This window comes from Parambassis ranga, chromosome 13 (genome assembly GCF_900634625.1).
Source record: "Parambassis ranga chromosome 13, fParRan2.1, whole genome shotgun sequence".
NCBI lineage: Eukaryota > Metazoa > Chordata > Actinopteri > Ambassidae > Parambassis > Parambassis ranga.
Genome location: NC_041033.1, coordinates 4,079,119 through 4,098,700, shown reverse-complemented (window position 1 = coordinate 4,098,700; position 19,582 = coordinate 4,079,119). Strand labels below are relative to the sequence as shown.

General features: G+C 44.3%; 1 protein-coding gene across 2 annotated transcripts in view; it reads left to right on the top strand.

Annotated features, from left to right (window-relative positions):
* The window catches only part of epha4l (eph receptor A4, like), a 48,520-nt gene that overhangs the window by 21,465 nt on the left and 7,473 nt on the right, over positions 1-19,582 (top strand). The window contains exons 5-11 of one of the 2 annotated variants that reach the window (XM_028418872.1): positions 5,993-6,328; positions 11,348-11,472; positions 11,568-11,727; positions 13,183-13,294; positions 15,378-15,433; positions 15,911-16,024; positions 16,525-16,710. In XM_028418872.1, the coding sequence (XP_028274673.1) occupies positions 5,993-6,328; positions 11,348-11,472; positions 11,568-11,727; positions 13,183-13,294; positions 15,378-15,433; positions 15,911-16,024; positions 16,525-16,710 (1,089 nt within the window). Of the gene's footprint in view, positions 1-5,992; positions 6,329-11,347; positions 11,473-11,567; positions 11,728-13,182; positions 13,295-15,374; positions 15,434-15,910; positions 16,025-16,524; positions 16,711-19,582 lie in introns of both variants that reach the window. The other variant, XM_028418871.1, reaches the window with a different exon arrangement.

Sequence of the window (19,582 nt, the reverse complement as noted above, 5' to 3'; positions counted from 1 at the left end):
CATTCCACATGGAGAGAGATGGTAAATCAGCAGAACAAAGAGAGAAAGACAAAACATACAAAGATACAATGTTTGTTTGAGGTGGAGAGGTGGAAAAAACAAGGGTGGGGGCGGGGGGTGGGGGGGGGGGGGGGGTGGATGAGATGTTGAGGTGCCAAGGAGAAAAAAAGAGCTAAATACAGAGATGCATCAAGCTGGAGGAAAGTGTTGATGTGTTATACGCCTCGGTGCGTCTTCACTTTCCTCCAGCCGTCTGCATGACTCAACCACTGGTGAATCTGATTCTTCCAATTGACTCACCACGTGATATTCCAACAATAATCCTGCTGCCTAATGATACCCCTTCCATTTTTTTTTAGTTTACTGTAGTTCTCTTTCTTAGTCACAGAAATGGGACTTCATGGTAGGGACGTACAAAAAAACCAGAAAAACCACACATAACACACAAATCCCTACGCACTCATTTCCCCGGAAAATAACAAGAATCATGCTTTTCAAATGACAGACGTTTGTGTTTGAGTGAGTGTGTGTCATAAAGCCATTTTAACAAGCAAAACATCTGTTATGTTGCTTAGCTCATAGCTGGCTCCACGTTCAAGTCCCGAGTTCCTGTGGATTCATCGCTCAGCAGAACACTTCACTGAATCAGACTCACCCCACCTCCCCCCGCCTTACACTTAACTAATTATTCCCCTGTAAGCACGGTATCTATGCGAGATCATAAACAATCAGCTATTGTGGAGCGTCTCCAACGTCTAGGATTGTTCTGTTTTGGCTACATCTACAGAGCTGGATGCTGCTGAGAGCTGGGCTGACTGTCATTGAATTAAAAAAGAAAGAGAAAGTTAGAACGGCTTTGATGGGACTTGACATAGAAAACAACAAAAAGGGTGTTTAGTCTAAAGAAAAAGTCTGTAAGGACATAATAGAAGGCACACAATGTTAATTGGCAGCTGTTTTAACTGTATTACATCACTTCAATGAGTTTAAAATGCCAAACATTGCATGATTACACCTTTTCCAAATGTGAGAATTTGCTTACATAATCTCCTTTACAGCTTTTTTTTTTAAAATGGCAAATAGATCTATTGACAAACAGTAGCAGCTGCTGGGCAAGTTACTCTAAAATACACACTAAGTACTGCTTTCTTCACATAACCTAACATGAATATTTCATGTACTTGTTGAAAGATAATTTCAGATGTTTTTTCTAGTTAAAAAAGTTGCCTCATATTTGACAAACTCAAAATAATGAACGTCTCTTCTGCTTGTGAGATCGCTTTGTCTTTGTTAGTAGCTAACCAGTCGCACATGTGATGTCATCAACCTAAGACCTCAAGGATAAGACAAGATTCTCTCTGCACCACAGTGCAACACAGTATTGTGTTGTTACTTAAATTATTATAACATAATCACTGTAATGCCTTAGATTACTATGTTGCTGACAAAGTAATCAGATTACATTACTAAACTATGGGTTGTTGCACAACACTGATACATTTATTAATATTATTTATCAGTTTACACAATATTTTTACATATATATATATTTCAACACACACAATAAGTGCTTCCACTTGCACTTTTCAGCAAACTAGCAGCTCCTGGGTGTTCAGCTTCCTGTAATAGAAATGAAAGAGGAAGAGCAGAAGAAAAGAAATGCAATCCAGCCACTGATTCTGACTCCCTTAAGAAAAACAATCACTTCAAAGCATCAGCAGCAAACCCTGATTTTTAACCTTCCATGTAGCACTTTTTATTTGAATCTCCACCTACTGTTTGTATTGAATAAACAGGAAATATGGCTGCCCCCGTTAGGTCACTACCACCATTCCTTTATTGGGTGAGCTGGGAGGTCGTCTCCATTGTCTTGTTAGTCACTAAGGCATCTCACCACGGCTGCTGCGAGCAACAGCTGTCCAACCTCATTACCCGGCTGATTTTATAGGACTCCGCTCTGCCATCTCTGCTGCTACATTCCTGACTCTGCGGTTAGAAACTGAACATTAGCCCGACTGGTTCACCTTTGCCCCGCCTCGTCAGCCGGCCAACATTTGATCTTTGAACTCTCACCCTGTCTGTCGACTGCTGTTTTCCTTCCCTTCCATTTTTTTTTTTACTTCTCACCCACATGTTAGAGCTCTGTAATTACAACTGTCACTCACGCATTCCTCTTCATTTTGTTTCCACTCTCCTTTTCTTGATAAATCCACTCAGAGTCACAGACACAGCTGATGAATTACGAAAAAAAAAAAAAAAACTCATGTCCCAGTTTGCCTCGCTGAAGGTCAGGCTTGGAAAGAGCCAGCATCTCTGGTAATTGGGGAACACGTCTGTATGTGTGTGTGTGTGTGTGTGTTAAGATAATTGAAAACGCTTTTCTCCTCTCTTAGCTCGTAGTCTAGCGATGCAAGATGATGATTAAAACTGGATGTTGAGTAATTCCATCATTATGGGAGTGTTTGTGTGAAACAATGTTACTGCTGTATCCTGGCTGTCAGCAGCCGATCTGTGCTCGCTGGTCGTTTGATCTGTTAAAGTATGCCACATCTGGGCTAAACGCTCGCTTAGCACACAAGTAAATCTGGGCGTTTTAATCCCTCTTTTTGGATCCTGCCTGAAGAAAGTAGATTTTGGAAATGTTCTTTTTTTCTTACTTTCTTACAGCTTTTTTTGCTGTTTTGTGGGTTCAATTTTATCTATTATTTATTTTCTAGATGTTTTTTTCAATTTGTAGTTTTAATCTACATATAATATTTAGCTTAACATAAGTTATGAAAGCAAGTTATCATGGCTATATCTTTTATATATTTGTTTAACACATACCAATTTTAAGTGTAGTGATGTGTGTCCCTATGCTAAGCTAAACCTAATGCTAAGTCTAGACATGCTTTTTAGGATATAAACAAAATATAAACAATTTATTTATTTATTTATTTATTTAGGAAAGAATATTTCTTTGCATACATTAAAGTAACATCACCCTAAACAGAAATACAGGCCAGGATACATTAATAAAAGAAAGGCAAAACTATGCAGTACTTGTGATGATACACACACACACACACATGCTGCAGGGCAGTAATGAGGACCAGGGACAGACACCCGTGGGAGCTGGTCTCTCCACTGTGTTCAGGTTATAAGTAGGGAGTGTTCTCCATTTTGGGGGTTTCTGTCGGCCCTTGATGTGTTTCTCAGATTTTTCCCCAGTTTTCTTAGCGGTGGTTTTGTGGAGGAAGAGGGAGGGACAGGGTGAGGAATGAACGGAGAGCAGGGAGGACTCGAGGGGGGCATTGAATGAATCCCAGCCGGATAGTAATAGCAAGGTCGGTGCTCTGGCCAATTTAGCCGGCTCTCTAACTCAGCCCTGTGCAACACTCAGCTAACAATTACTGATAGAATGAGACAGACAGAAAGAAAGAATGAAGGGTGAAAGATGGAGAAATGGAGGGAGAGGGTGGGTGCTTTACAGAGGGAAAAGGTGGAGAATGGGAGTGGAGTAAAAATGAGAAAGACAGATTAAAAGAAAAGGAAGCAAAACGAGCTACGGGAAAGGAAGAAATAAGGCTGGGAGCAAATTGCGAGGCCATAAACGAACGGAAAGAAAGAGGAGGGGAACAGAAATCACCAACTTTATTTAGGCGAAACTTTCTCAGTCTCCCCGTGGATCCCTTCCATAAGGAGCATGAATTTTAAGGCCATGTTGAGCTAACGTTGTATGAAGGTTGTGCAAGCGTCGCGCACCCGTCTCCCCCCGCCGTTCTCTCTCCCAGGATTAATTACCGTGTGTCAGTCACAGCCGACGGCTCTCCCACACTCCCCTGCTCCCAGTGGTGCATTCTGGGAGAGCGACAGGTACAGCCAAAGGTAGTGTGTGTGTGCGGAATGCAGGCAGGAATACTGATGTGGTGGAATGTGTTTAAGACTTTATACAGCCATAAAGTTATACAGCCGTGTTACCACATCGTAGCAACAAAAAACAAAATAATGGTTGTGAGGTGATTGCACACACACACACACACAAACCTGTGGCACACATTTATATCTTTTTGATGATAATACAGAGAAGAATGACACCACTCATGCCCCTGTGTGTCTAAGATCACTGGCAAGCTGAAGCTAAGACACAATTAGCTTAGCTTAGCATAAAGGTTGACAGTAGTGGGAAACAATGATCGTGGCTATATGATTAACGCATGATATCCTATTTGATTAGCACAAAGCAGTGTAAAGTTTTGTGATATCTGTCTTCATGCTAAGCTAATAGAGCTAATGCTAAGCCAAGGTATGTATGCTTTCCTGGCAAGATATAAGCCATTTTATTGGCTGTCTGCAGCTTTATAATCAGCATTTTAATATGAATATAGCATCTATATTTACTTAAAATATTTGCTTTAACTCAAAATCCTCTATTGCTAAAGCCTGTCACCTTTGTCCTCCAAGGTTTATGATGCCTGCAGACCTGATAACAGCCTTGTATCTCAGACACCATTAGTGTAAGGGGAAAAAAGGGGAGGTAGTTAAACCCAGAGCACTAACTGAAATAAGACACTGCCATTATGACAGTTTGTGTGGGCACCTTAATTTAGAAAGCCCATCTGTAACTTTTTCCCATTGTCTGCAGAGCAGACGAGGGAAATGAGGTGAAAGAGCACGGGAGGAATTGAGGGTGAAAGCAGGAGACGGGGAGCGGGAGTGTTTTATCTTCATTTTTAATGGGGTTTTATTAATAGATTTTGCAGTTGGAAAGAGGAAGCTGAGTGATTCTAATATTAAACATGTCTACTTTACCTAATTTTATCTCAAAGCCTCTCCCTTCCTTCATCCATCCATCCATACAGACCTTCCATACTAAATCAGTGGTTTTCTCCTTTCTGGATGAACAGACGGTGTTTGTCTTCTCCATCTGTCCGTCTCTGTTTCATTCCCATCAGCCTCTGCTTCCCTTTTATTCACCACTACTATCTGCCAGACTAACATGAGTCCAGTCCATACAGCATCGTAAAGGTGCATGCGTCACGGTTAGGATTTTTACTTCCTCTTCTCCATTAATATGGCCCACAAAAGGGTGCACACACACTCCTACACACTGTCCCCTCTGCTGCTCTCTGTGTCTCTGTGAAATCACTCATTGCCACTCTGCTCCTCCAAAAATAACACTGATAATTAATTTCCGTTGTGAAATGATTCGTCTGTGGACGAACCGGCTTTCATATTTCACCCTGCATCGATCCCCCCAGCTCGCTCGCGTGCGCTTCATTAGTCAGAGAGAGAGCTCGGGTGAGACGGGGAAAACAGAGAGAGAGAGAGAGAGAGAAAGGGAGAGAGAAAGGGAGAGTTAAGTCAATTACCGCCGCTTATGTTTGAAAGCAAGGCAAAAAAACACATTAATTACAACAGAGCTGACATGTAAATTGGGATTGATGCAGCAGGGAGTTTGTGTCACGTATCTGCAGAGCTGCTCACATATAAAACCAGCCAGACATCAAAGCAGGAACTTTATAACTCTGTCCAAAGCAAACTTTTGTCTAAAGGTTTGAAATGGGTGCCATTAAGCCCCACTGTTAGCAGCAGGATCGGGCACTCCGCCACCTTCCAGCTGATCCGACACATGAATCTGAAAGAGCTCTGCTGGCCTATTGGATTTCGGTTAACATACTGAATTAACTGAGGTGAAACCAGATCCTCCTGTGCTGTAATGGACAGAACATTAAAAGGGAATTCAAGAAGCCTCAGCTCCCAATAAAGGGCCAGCCCAGTCAATTATATGTTTACATCTTTGTACATATATAAAGAAAGAATCAATCACCACAGCCACCGGATGCTCAGCTTTTTAAAGTGTCCACCATAACACAGCAGCGGTCTCTGTCTGGTCCACTTTCAAACCTTAACCACAAGTGGGTTTTATTGTAACTCTCAACCTGATTAGCATGTGGAACATTGCTGTTCATTTTAAACACCCCTGCTAACAACATCATCTCTGTCTCTACAGGCCCTCCAACAGCTCCGCTCCATCTCATCTCCAATGTGAACGAGACTTCTGTAAACCTAGAGTGGAGCCCACCCCGGAGTTCTGGTGGGCGCCAGGATCTGACATACAACGTGGTTTGTAAGCGCTGTGGGCCCGATGGTCGACGCTGTCAAGCCTGCGGCAACGGCATACACTTCAGCCCCCAGCAGCTGAGCCTGAAGGGAACCAGGGTGTCCATCAATGAGCTGCAGGCACACACAAACTACACCTTCGAGGTGTGGGCGGTGAACGGAGTGTCCCCTCAGAGTCCTGGCCCGGAGCAGGCTGTGTCGGTGACCGTCACCACCAATCAGGCTGGTAAGAAGAACCACAGCTGATTTGAGTGAATGGGGGATTTTGATTGGATGGGAAGGAGTGTGCAGGGTTTCAATGGGCAAACTACATGATTCCTGATTGGCTTGTAGGGGTTAATTATAAGAATCCATTGACATATTTTCAATGCATACACAGCATATGAAACTAAGAAGGAAACAAAGTAACTACAGCGAGTCAGAAATAATTTGACTCGACTTTACCATGGATTAAACTTCTTTCTTCCCCTTGGAAACGGGAGTTTAATCACTTATTTCCATATATTAGAAAATCTCCTCATGTTCGCTTATGTAACTCCACTCTGGGGAATCTCCTTGGGGAAACTTTCTCACAGATCACAAAAATCTAACTCCGCTCTCGACTTGCCTGTTAGTGCGTTGGTATTTGAGTGCGCTTCCTCATGTTTGATGCGCAGGTTCTTGAACGCCTCAAATACATTTTTGGGGGGCAATCTGCATGTCAAAACATGTTTATTAAAGTTGTGAATAATTTGGGTGAAGGCTGGGTGATTACTGAGGAGGAGGATGGGTTCTGCAGTGGGAAATGATTTTCTGCAATATTTCACTGGAGTTTTGCATAATTAGGCATGAGAAGCCTAAGCTGAAGATAGGAGCAATGTGCTATATTTAGCTCCAGAGCTAATGAATTAGATGAGTTGTATTGATCTGTGGAGGCTTCATTACAAACGCTGCAATGCAAGATTGTGTGTGTGTGTGTGTGTGTGTGCATGTAATTATTCTCCTGGAGCACCCATGAATATAGCCTCTCTATCAGAGCTTCAGAGCCTCCTGCACATGGGGTGCGTTCAAAGCCTCCCGTTGTTTTGTCATTTAGCCATTTTGTAACCGGTTGTTGTGCAAATGGATTTTACGACCCCGGTCCTTTCTGTTTCGTCCCTCCCTTCTCTGCTCCGATTATAGCCGATCATTACCTTGGTCTTCTTTTACTGCCCAGCTCTTGGGTGGCAAGCTAAGTGCCTTTTTGTGTTTTCTTTTTTATCACTAATTTCCTTCCATGGGAAAAGTGAATATCTTGAATGGGGCTTGGACTGGCAATTTAAGGACACAGTGGCTTGATTTATCAGCCGTGGTCAGTATGAATGGATGCGTTGCCTGTGGGAGAGCTGCGAATCTCTGCCAGACAGGCATGTGGTGTGGGAGCTGCAATGGAGCACACTCTGGAGTCAAGGCTCAGGGCTCGTAATCGCTTGTCAGTACGGTCATACTGATGCACGGTTTTGCACAGAACCTTCAAAGTGCACACATGTAAGACAGAGTAGACACACGGGCTCATGCTGCGATGTCCCCCTGAGGTTGCTTGGGGCTAATCTGCTGACTTGAAGTTGTAAGATACAGATGATGTTGCCTTTGGCTCATCGCTGGTGCATGTTTCACAACTGTTCCTTAGGATTAGTTATATGAAGCTGCAGCTGGAAGCTCCATTAGTGTGTGTGTGTTTTCAAATGTGCAGGCCTGACTGCATGCGTGGCTAAAATTAAGAAAATGTGTTACACAGACTGTTTAATGGGGATGATCTACATTTGTCTCTCAAACAATGTCCTCTGTGTGTCTCAGTACATCTCTCATGATGTGTGTGTGTGTGCGTGCGTGTTAAAGAGAATAGCTCCAGACTGATTGGATTTCTTCCTGCTAATGCTCAGTAGGGGCTTTGGAAGCTCTGGTTTCAGCCGCTGGTAATCCAGCCAGTCATCTGTGGCTGTCCCTCTCTCTATATCGCCTCCCCTCATCCAGACAACATGGATTACGCATTTATTATGATAGATTTATTAGGATTTATAAGCACTGTGGAAAAGACATCCTTCCCATAAAAGTTCAAATTTCGGCTAGTGAGGGAAGAATTGAGGTGGGCAGGTTGGAAAGGAGGAGCGCTCGCGTGTTTTTGCGTAAGAGGAAAATGGAAGATGGGGAAAATAAATGTTCGCGGACTTGAAAAAATGAAGACATGTTGATTGCATGTGTACACATCTGTGACTGGGTGCGCGCTTCATGTGTGTGTATGAGGAGGTCAGATTCCATGTGTCGCCATGCACAATTCCACCGTCGTAAATCAGCCGGGGTGTAACCCTTTCACCCGGACTGCATGGGGAAACGGAGGAGAGGGGGGGGTGGATGTCCAAGCTTTGAACTGACCCCTGGCTGTAAATGGATGTTTTCTCCCCCTTTATGGGATCAAGCACTTAGTGTGTGTGTGTGTGTGTGTGTGTGAAAGAGAAAAAAGTGTCAGAGAGAGAGGTGTTTATGTCTTGATACAAAATACTTGGCAGGCTTAGGTAACTAAAAGTGAATTAGTTCATGAGAGGTTGTATGTGTGGGCACGTCTGTCACTACACATATGCATGTGTGTGTTTCCATTTCTCTGGCAAACCGGACCAATGTACATGTGGAAATGTGTTCGGGGAGGTGGAAGCAGCCTCTATAGGGAAAAGAAGAGGAGGAGGAGAAGGAGGAGAAGGAAGAGGAGGAGGTGGGGATCTTGTAAGCAGGAGCCATTTTCTCGACACCCTGAAAAACGGCTCCCACCTCGGCTATTTTTCCTTGGCGGCAGTGAAATTGAATGACTCAAATCTGGCAACCAGGCTCCAATCTGGCAACCACATGTGCACCACAGCCCCCGTCCCTGTCTCTCTCTCTCTCTCTCTCTTTTCTTTTAATGTCAAACTGTAATCGACCACATACTCGTGCAAATCTCGCGCCAAACACAGATGCTCCTCACAGCACGAATACTTTGTGATGCTTGGGAAGACAAACTCGTTGCACAAACTCCACCGGGAAGGTGATTTTTCAAACCAAAAAAAAAAAAAACCTTGAATTCTCCCTGCCTCTGCCAAGTTTTTACTCATTATAATGTATGCATGGGTGGTGTGATTGAGTTTTTCGCTGTCTGTGTGAGATAATGGGACTAGGTGTGTTCCTATGTGCCTTTCTATCTTTCTGTTTGTGTAATGAGGTCCTTTGTGTTGCTGTGTGTGTTGTATGTGTGTCTCAGGCTGTGAGTTTTTTTTTTTTTTTTTTTGGATTCTGAAATGAGATCTGAATATTCATTGCGTCTAACACTTATTATTCCACCTGCGTTTTTTTTTTAAAGCCCACACATTCAGGAGGCAGTAAGAAATTACAGATCTGCCCCACATATTTAAATTCATCCACAGAGGTGCCAGCAAGTCTAGCGTGGTCTGTCCAAATTGCAGCCTCAGGTAAAACATCTCTCCGTTAGGGATCTCATGTTTAGCCTTGCATCAGCGGATGCACACATGGTGTGACAATATTTTAAATTTGTCTCCGTATCAGTTTGCTTTTTAGTCGTCTGACTGAATTTATATTTAACAAGGTATAAAACTTGACCTTGATTGATGACTTGTTTTGTGGCTTGGTTGCTCTGTCATGTAATGAACCCAGAGACGGCACCTCTCGGAGAATCACTCATCTTTATTCTTACATCAGTCGAGGGGAAAATAAAATAAGCGAGAACACGATTAAAATGCCATATCTGTCATCTTTGGAGGAAAAGATGGATGTGAGGATTACCCTTTGGGGGAATGAAGGCCCCATGACCCCCTCAGGGGTTTTTCTCTCTTGGAGTCGGATCGTCCTCGGTCGGCCCCAGGAGGGCCTTCAAATTGGCTCTCGCTGCCTTGGCTAAGATTGATCAGAGGGATACAAATGGCTGCTGTCTAATTGTTCAACAGAGACGTAACACATTAGGCCAACAGGATGACACAACCTTAGGTTAATCTATTTACCAAGAGATGTCTGCAATCCCATCCTTCTCCATCTCCATCTCAACCCCCCCTCCCACTCCGCCCAGCCGTCACACTCTGCCCCCTCCTAACTCAGCTGAAACTCAATCCATGGCTGGTGCTTGAATTCCATGCCTGTTTGAACTCAATCCCCAGCTAAAAGCAGGGTTTTGTTAGCTTTAGCTTGGAGGCTAGGCTCCCTGGAGCCCTCCGTTAAAGTGATGAGAATGTATATAATGTCATAGATAATCCAATCATAATAGGTGGACCGCGGACCCCTCATTAATCATCCAACTGTAATTTTTTAAAAGGCAGATGGTCTGGAACGAGTAAGGTTACAGTATAATCACTGAGGAGCAGGGGTCAAAGATTCACTTCTTAGAGCAGATGTCATAAATGAAGGCTACCTGGGGGTCAGTATAGTAGATATGTGTGCCCGGGTGTCCTACATGTGTTTGTCTCTGGGCTTGAATGTACTGTTTTTGTTGACTGCGCTTGTCTCACATCTCCCCGCCTGGTGAAAACTCAAGGCTGTACATGAGCGCCTCTCTGTTTACATCACTATCTGTGTAACGCCTATGGATTTCTCTTTGTAAAGCAGAGATTGTGTGTGTGTGTGTGTGTGTGTGACCCAATTTTAAGTGTTGTCACAGTCCCTGAAGATAGAGGTTTGATTTGTGCAGCGAGCTTGTGGGAGGGGAACCGGCGTAAGCCATTATCTGTGCTTTAACCTTCACATGTTAAAGGCGTCTGAGCGGAGATAGCACGGCTGCTTGAAATATGGCCTCATTATCAGCTGCAGCAGAAAGGACTCGAGATAAGATCGCGCGCAGGAGCTTTAATGAAATCCAATTGATTTGCTCTCCTGTTGACAAAAAAAAAGAAAATGGCATAAGGTGTTGAGCTTATTTAGTGCTTTTGCCATGGACTTTGTAGCAGTTTCCCAGGGTGACCCGATAATCTACACAAAATGAAGTGTTTTATGGACGCCTGCTATGATCACAAACGCTTAAGCAATTCATCTGTGTGGCCGCAAAGTTTCCAATTTGGAATGTAAGCCAAGTTCAAATACAAGTGGAAGTGATTGCCTTGTGGCCTGGCCTGCTGTTTGACTTTCTCAACAAGGAGCAGAGAGTCTGGGGGTTTTAGAAGAGCAGCTTCAAAAACAGACTCCGTGTCTCCAAGGCTGAAAACAGTATGGAGGAAGCAGCAGGCTAAACTGTTTTCTTCTCTTCTTATCTCACCAGCTCCCTCTCCAGTGTCGTCCATCCAGGCCAAGGATATCACAAGACACACCATTTCACTGGCCTGGCAGCCACCGGACAGAGCCAACGGGGTCATCCTGGAGTATGAAGTCAAGTACTACGAGAAGGTGAGGGTTGTCGTGGGAGATGTAGTTTTTGTTGAAGAACTAATTTGCGAAAAGGCCTTTAAGTAATCCGTGTCTCTTTTGTCTGTTGTCCTCAGGATCAGAACGAAAGAAGCTACCGCATCATAAAAACCTCCTCGAGGAACACCGACATCAAGGGCCTCACCCCGCTCACGTCCTACGTTTTCCACGTGCGTGCTCGCACGGCGGCTGGCTATGGAGATTTCAGCGGCCCATTTGAGTTCATGACCAACTCCGGTGAGTTCAATCACCTCTGCTCAGGCTCTTCTTGATGATATCAGCGCCATGCAGAGCCAAAGAGGCTGGATGCCAGCTCTGTCACGCCTGTTTCTGAAAAATCCTGCCATGATAGCACCTTTTACGAGTTTGTCTCTTTCATTGTGGAGTCATTAATCAAAATAAGCTGTCATCTATAAAAGATAAATTGATATTGTGCTCCAGGACCTGACTGGCAACTGGAGTAGCTTCCATTATTCAAGTATATGAGTTTGAGTCTTAGTAGATGTGCCAGGTAAGGTTCAGACTATATGGCTTTTTGAGGAATGATACCATTTCTGGCATTTTGAGTTGGAAGCTGCTGAATTTAGTTTCTCGTCAGTACACTTAAGTTTGATCAATATTAATCTAAAAAAAACAAGTGTTCACTGTTTCCAGAGTTTAAAGCAGCTCTGTGAACTCTATGATAACAGCAGAGCCTGTGTGGGGAGACTCTGATCTCAATTTCAAATTAGCCTCTCAAACCCCTCTGACCTGCCAGCAGGAAAGTCATGACAATGTTATGTAGACTTTGTTTTGTTTTAAGCCGAGCAGAGATCCCAAAGATTTTTCATTTGATGGAATTGTGCTGCCACAAAAAACACAAGTCTCTGGACTTGCTGTTATAACCAGTGCATTTACAGACACAGAGGAAGAATATGACCCTAAAGCTACGGGAAGGGGGGATAAATGGGGGCAAACACTCTTTGTTCCCCTTTTATTTTGAAACCTGAATGTATTTAATTTCTATGTTATTGTCTTATTTTAAAAGATTTTTTTAATTAATACATATTGTGGCTTTACCAGGCATTACATTAGAAGTCAAAAAGTCAACAAGTAAAAAACAAAAAACAACAAAAAACACAAATTAATTTAATATTTTTATTTTTTTACTTAATTTCTATGTGCTATAAGTATTTAATATAATATTATTATTATATATTCATTTTTAAAATAATCATTTAAACTACCAGGTTGTCATATTTCAGTGTACAGAGTGTATCTAGATCAAACCAATTCTTCCCTAAAGTCCTTTTTTTTAAATTCAGGTATAAGTGGATGTGAACTCCACATGATATTTGCTGTTTGTTACGACACAGGGGTTACAGCAGGAACTGTAAGCACAGGTGTCCCCTTTGTCATGCAGATAGAGATGGCAGCGCATGATAATGACACGGTCAAGCACACATCCTAATGGGTCATCATTGTCTGTCAGTGGAGCATGCCAAACAGCAGACTTTATGGGCAGAATTGTACAATGGAGGGAGAGGGAACAAACAGTACATGCGTGGATAGAGGACAAGAGGGAGATGAGTTAGCTTGACAAACGCAGTATGTACACTGGCTCTTTGAAGTGCGGTGACTCGATCAGGCGTAATGATATTGACTTTGTCTTCCTCCCTTTCTTATTCCTTTTTCTTTTTTTTCCCTTCACAGTCCCAGCACCCATTATCGGTGACGGGGCCAACTCCACGGTGTTGCTAGTGTCTGTGGTAGGGAGCGTGGTTCTCCTCATCATCCTCATCAGTGCTTTCGTCATCAGTCGAAGGTGAGCATCATCCCTCCCTCCCTCCACGCCTCTGTCCCTTCTGCTTTCTGTCTCTCACTCTTCCCTCCCAGATGAGGGATGTCTTGCTTAGTGCCAGGAAAAGTAGCTGTCAGGAGATAGAAGTCACTCAAAAATACACACACACACACACACACACAGCCACACAGCCAGACAGCTAGTGTAGCTCACTCACGTCGGATGAGTGATGACTCGCCACACCGGAGACGTGATTGACAGCTCAGACAGCTGAAGAGATGCAATCAGCGACCTCTCGCTCCCCGTCCTCTGCATCCATCCCCGTCCTCTCATACATCCCCACCCCCCACCTCCCTTCTCCCTCTATCTCTCAGCTGTAATCCTGGCTCCTAGTTATTTTCCCCTGCTGCGCCTTGCTGACCACCGTGAAGCGAATGGGAAAGAGAGAGAGAGAGAGAGAGAGAGAGAACCAAAAAAAAACGGGAGAGCGATGGGAGGGTGGACAATGAGATAAGCGAGCAATGAAAAGTAGGAGATAGAATAGAGAGAGTGAGACAGAGAGGCATCAGGTGGATTTGCAGTGACCCAATCTCAGGGTGTTAACCAGCAAGCAGGACAAAGCACCGTCACACAGATGGGATTACATGCAGATGGGGCTGCCTCACCTCAGGGTGTTAACCACACTCTCCTGTGTGTGTGTGTGTGTGTGAGAGAGACACATCCTTATGTAAAAAAAAAAGTTGCATGGTTGGTGGCAGTGGGGGAAGGGACTGTTAATGGCTTGTGTGTTGGTTCCTAGCTCTTCATTGTATGTGTGTTGTTGACAATGATGTGAAGTGAAAGGGACTGTTGATTGTGTGTGTGTCCTCTTGTTTCCATGTGATTGCCTCTATCCAGCCAAGCAGGTGGTTGTCTCCAGCCTTTTTTATATGCATGTGACGGCCACTGTCATTGTGCTGCCGCGGCCTTCCTGTGATTGTGGGGAGGGATTGTAATCACGTCGCCGTTTACCATCATTACACAACCACAGAGGAGGACAATGTCTCACACATCTGGTCATTTCCACCACTGACCTAACACATCAATATAAGCACAGGTGTCAGGCTGTCTGAAGGATTCAGAGGGGGATTTAAGTGCATCTTTTCTGGGATTGATTTAGAGCTTTTGTACCCGCCTGACGTTTCTACTCCATGTTGTTGTCGTATGATCAGTGCCCTTCAGAAACCTTCAACATAAGAAGATACTTTACTTTGAAATAAATAAGTTAAACCCATTACCAGCAAAGTACATTTAAAGGAAAACACACTTCATATGATTTTGTATTGAATGATGATGAAGGTCATTGTAGCCATAGCTGGTTCAGCAAGGGATTTTTTTCATTTAAATATAATAACCTAAATTCACAAGTGAATCTAACTGGTGATTTCAACAGGTGGTTGAAATTATTTCAGTTTTTAACCTTTTCCCTTATTTCCAGCTTTTATGCTAAGCTATGCTAAGCTAGGCTGACCTTGTCATAGACTTGTCTGTATTTTAAAGACATTTGTCTGGCATCCTCACCAGGTAAATGACAGTACTGATCAAATTTTAGATTTGGTGCAAATATCTTTCACATTTGCCATAGCAACACAGAAAATGAAGTTGTTACCAGTTGTTTGTTGCAGATGGAAGAAGTTTGTAACATGTTTTACCCTGATATTTTAGTAGTAGGCTAGTATTCAAAAGCACATTAGTGGTTTGACAGAGTCCCGGTCTCCTGCTGTTGTATTACTGCCATCACCTACCCCTCCCTTTTATTTTTTTGTAACTTGGACACTGTTGCTAAGACAGTGTGTACGCATAACAGCTAAGTACATCAAAACATGGTAGAAAATCTTTCAAAATCATCCAGACTTATCAGTGTCTCATCAGTAATCAGTGATTGTGTGGCCTCTTCACTTAATTTTAATGAATGAATGTGAGAGTCTCGGTTTTATTTTAATTAATGATTATTAACTGATACTTGTGCTCCATTAGTGTACTGGATTTAATGCTTTACCTCCCTGATATCAGACACTTGAAAATCTTAACTGTGACTGACCGTCCTGCTTTTCTTTGCCCCCAGAAGGAGTAAGTACAGCAAGGCCAAGCAGGACTCCGACGAAGAGAAGCACTTACACCAAGGTACCTCATTTACTTAACGCTCCACCTACACACTCCGATATTGAAAAACATTAGCGCTGTCAGGTGTGCATGCACTTGAAACCACAAATGAGGGCCATAAAATGGGGAGAGAAACACAAACTATTTAGAAGTTAATGTACTTGCATCCCAACATGCCCCAAACACCTCATTATCAAGTCATCAGCATTGTTATGTGTGTGCCGCAAAAATTTCAAGTTAATGAGCTCCATCTTCATTGGAGTCAGCCACAGTGACTTGAAAAGCAATGGAGTCAGGGTGAAGTATGGAGAAAGAAAGCAGCAGGAGGAGGAGGAGGAGAGGATCCACAGAGGAAGACGGAGTAGCCTGCAGCATGATGGAAATAAAGAACACATGGAGAGTAGTAGCTGGAATGAATTAACCTTCATTTTTTTAACTCTTCTTTGTTTTTTTGCTTCCTTCCTTCCTTTTTTTTTTTTTACAAACTTCTTTCCTTAGGAGTGAGGATATATGTTGACCCCTTTACCTATGAGGACCCAAACCAAGCCGTCCGCGAGTTCGCCAAGGAGATCGACGCCTCTTGTATCAAGATTGAGAAAGTTATCGGCATCGGTGAGGAAGATTGTTTGTCTTTAATGCGAGATGAAGCAGATTTAGACAAAAACATCTATCTAATGGAATACTTGGTGTCTATTTTATGCAAATTCTCTGCTGTCAGCATGATTTTTTAGTGTTTGTGCCTGCTGTCGTGTGCACTCCTTATGAACAAAACCCTTTTGTTCTCCTGCACAATAACATTCAGAGAGGTCAACAAGTAAAAAAAAAACCAGGAGAGGCTAAATATGTTGTCCATGCTATTCCTGTGGCCAGAGAAAAGTCATCCAATGACAAAATAATAAAGAGAACCAATCAATATCCATTTCCCCCTCTCTCTCTCTCTCTGCTTCAGTAGATGAGGGAGGGGGGGTAAGAGATTAGAGACCCTGATCAATGTTTAAAGTAGAGCCCTTCTATCCTACACACACACCGGTGCACACAGGTTTTGATTAGATTTATAGTCAGCCATGCTTATGTATCATCATTTTCAACACTCTGTCTTTTTTTTTTTTTAGGGGAGTTTGGCGAGGTGTGCAGCGGCCGTCTGAAGATGCCCGGCAAGAGGGAGATCTGCGTCGCAATCAAGACGCTAAAAGCCGGCTACACGGACAAGCAGAGGAGGGACTTCCTCTCCGAAGCCAGCATCATGGGCCAGTTCGACCACCCCAACATCATCCACCTGGAGGGTGTGGTCACCAAATGTAAGTCAAGCATGCGATTTTGTTAGAGAAATGTTTATCAGATTAGGGTAATATTATTGTGACGTGAAATTGCTACGGGAAATTGGAATGACACTCACAAACTCCATTTACACACACATTTATATTCTAATAACAGAGAAAAGGGCATTCATTTCTGCTGTCTGCCTTAACAATAAATCATTACAAACTACATCTGTGGTTTTGGATGACTTTGGAAAAAGGTTAGCGTAGGGAGAAACCAATCTTTACCAACCGAAGGTGCATGTGTGTATTAATGCGTCTAATGTGTGTCGTCCGGACGTGCCATCCAGGGTATCCCCAGGTGGATCCTGTCCAGATGGAAGGGGTCTGGTGTAAGTGGGAAAGGGAGGCAGTGGTGGAGGTAGCTGGGCAGTTGGGAGGTAGGGGCAAGGGGGAGGGGGTCTAATGGGTCTAGGAACAGGCCCTGTAGCACAGCACCAGCCTCATTAATCATGGTGTCAGCTGTAAATGTGTTTGGGGTTAGGGAGTGATACCCTATCCCTGCTCTATCTGCTGCTGCATGGCCACAAAACACCGGCCAAATCTCCCTGTCTCTGCCCTTGGCGCTCTCTCTCCTCTGTCTGCGTTTACACCTTCTCCCCATGTTTTTTGTTAGGCTATAGGTATGTGTGTGTGCGTGTGTGTGCAAATATCTTGTCAGCAGATGCCGGCTTCTGCGTACCTTTGATTGCATGCATGTGTGCGTGAGTGTTACCGTAGCTGATGGCCAGCCTCTGCTCGAGTTAGATGGATGAAGTGCCTTAATGTGTCATGACACAACAGCCTGGCCCTATCTTGTGGGAGATAACACCGACTCTTTCTCACTGTTGTACACACCGCCCTCACACACACATACACACACACTTAGCCTACACTTAGCCTAGCCAGAGCCGAAAGTGAACAGCAGCACAGGCAGAATTGCTTATCACCTATCACACCTCTCACCGAGGGAGAATGACCTCTCAGACCTCACAGAGATAGAGCGAGGGAGACAAGGAAAAAAGGCGGACAGATGGACAGGAAGAAGTAAGAGAAATCAGAGACGAGCAACAGCCAAGAGAAAGGTGCAAATAGAGATGCGGAGAGGAAGAGACAGGGGTGAGGGAGGGGGGGAGCTGATGGATACGAAGAAAGACAGAGAACAACAGAGAGGAAAAAGCAGAGGGTGGTAGAGCTACTGAACCGGAGGCTGAAAGAGAAAGAGACAGAGCGGGACAGAAGGAGAGAGATGAAGGAGCAGCAGATGAGCTACGCCGTGGTGACAGGAGCCGACATGAAGAAGAGAAAGATGCCGAGCCGAAGCAAGAAGGGCATCTGATAACTCCCACTCCACCTCCTTCCACTCTTATTTTTGAGAGCTTGACACAAGGTTTTGGGCAAATTAGTCCTTCACACTTGAGTGTGTCAGTGGAATCTATTAAAAATCCATTATTTGAATTGCACTCCTCTCTCCATTACAATCAAGTTAAAAGGAATTCTCAATCTGGCCTCAGTTTGCTGGCATGTCCAACAGAGCCAATTAAGCCTTATTAATTATGGAGGAACTCCAAATAGGCACTAAAATACATAAATGTGCAAAAATCTCTTGCTGAAGACTGCTGGCTCGGGTCCACCGTCTTGAAGCCTGTATACGCTTAACGTTTCTATCATGTTAGTGTGTAATTAAAATCCAGCCTCCATTAGAGCCTGAAATCAGACGTGATATGTTTAACGGCTGATTTACATAAAGTAAGAGCGTGCTAATTTAAAAAAGATCTGCTTTTAAAAGCTGGATCATTATTTGCTGCAAACGCCAGGGCCTCCGGGGGACATTTGCCCAATGCTCCCCAATATTGTCCCCCTGTTGCGTTTTTTCCCCATCTCCCCTGTTTTGTTGGCAGGTGATAATCGGCCCCACTGATGGGGCCCTTGCCCAGAGTTCATTGCCAAAGGCGGCAGGGCGTATTCAGTAAACAAGGAATTAGCATGCAAATGGGCTGGAAGGAAGAGGGCGGGGCTGGGAAGGCGAGAGTTTAAGGTCGCAGGTCAGACGCTCCTCAGACTTGATTGCAAAGCTGTCAATCACCAACGGCCCCGGGGCAGAGGCGCGCAACAAAGGGAACAAAGATGGCTGACAAAGAGTGCCCCCTCCTAAATCTCCCCCAACTTTAGCTCCACTTCCTCTTTTTTGGGGCATCGCCGGAGCGCCCTGTAATTAATGGAGTGCCAATCACACGGCGGGTGAGGCTGTGACTGACGGCCTCTTGGCATGGCGAGGGGGCCTGCTGCGGAGTAGAGTTGAGGAACTTCACCTTCTAGACCTCAGCTGCCAACTGCTCAACTGGCTCTCCGGCTGCTTACATGAGAGATCTCACACTGCCTCTCTTCACGGCAGCAGGTTTAAGTCAGCACTTCTCCTCAAAGCAATAAGTCCACCTTAACTGTGCCACTTGAAATAGAACACAAAGAAGTGTCCTAGGAGGAATCTGTGGCAGCATTTTTCGGGCATGTGTTGTTGCTATGGCTGGTTAGACACCAGCTTGCAGACGTTTTGGGACAAAAACAAGCATGCCGCCCTTCGATTCCTCTGTTCCTCTCTCTCTCTCTCTCTCTCTCTCTTTCCTCTCTTCTCTTCTCCTCTCCTCATGCCCACTTCATCCTTAGAGACAAAGACAGACAGAGAACCACCAGGGAACGTCCACCCTCCCTGCCGCCTGTCCCAGCTCAGATAAAGACACAGACGCTCCCCCAAGAGAGAGACAGAGAAGGGAAGGCAGAGGGACGGGGTGACAAAGGCCAGAGAGGAGTGGCAGGGCTCGGGGAGGGAGTGGGTGAGAAAGAGAGCGAGAGAGTATGAGCAACAGAGAGGAGC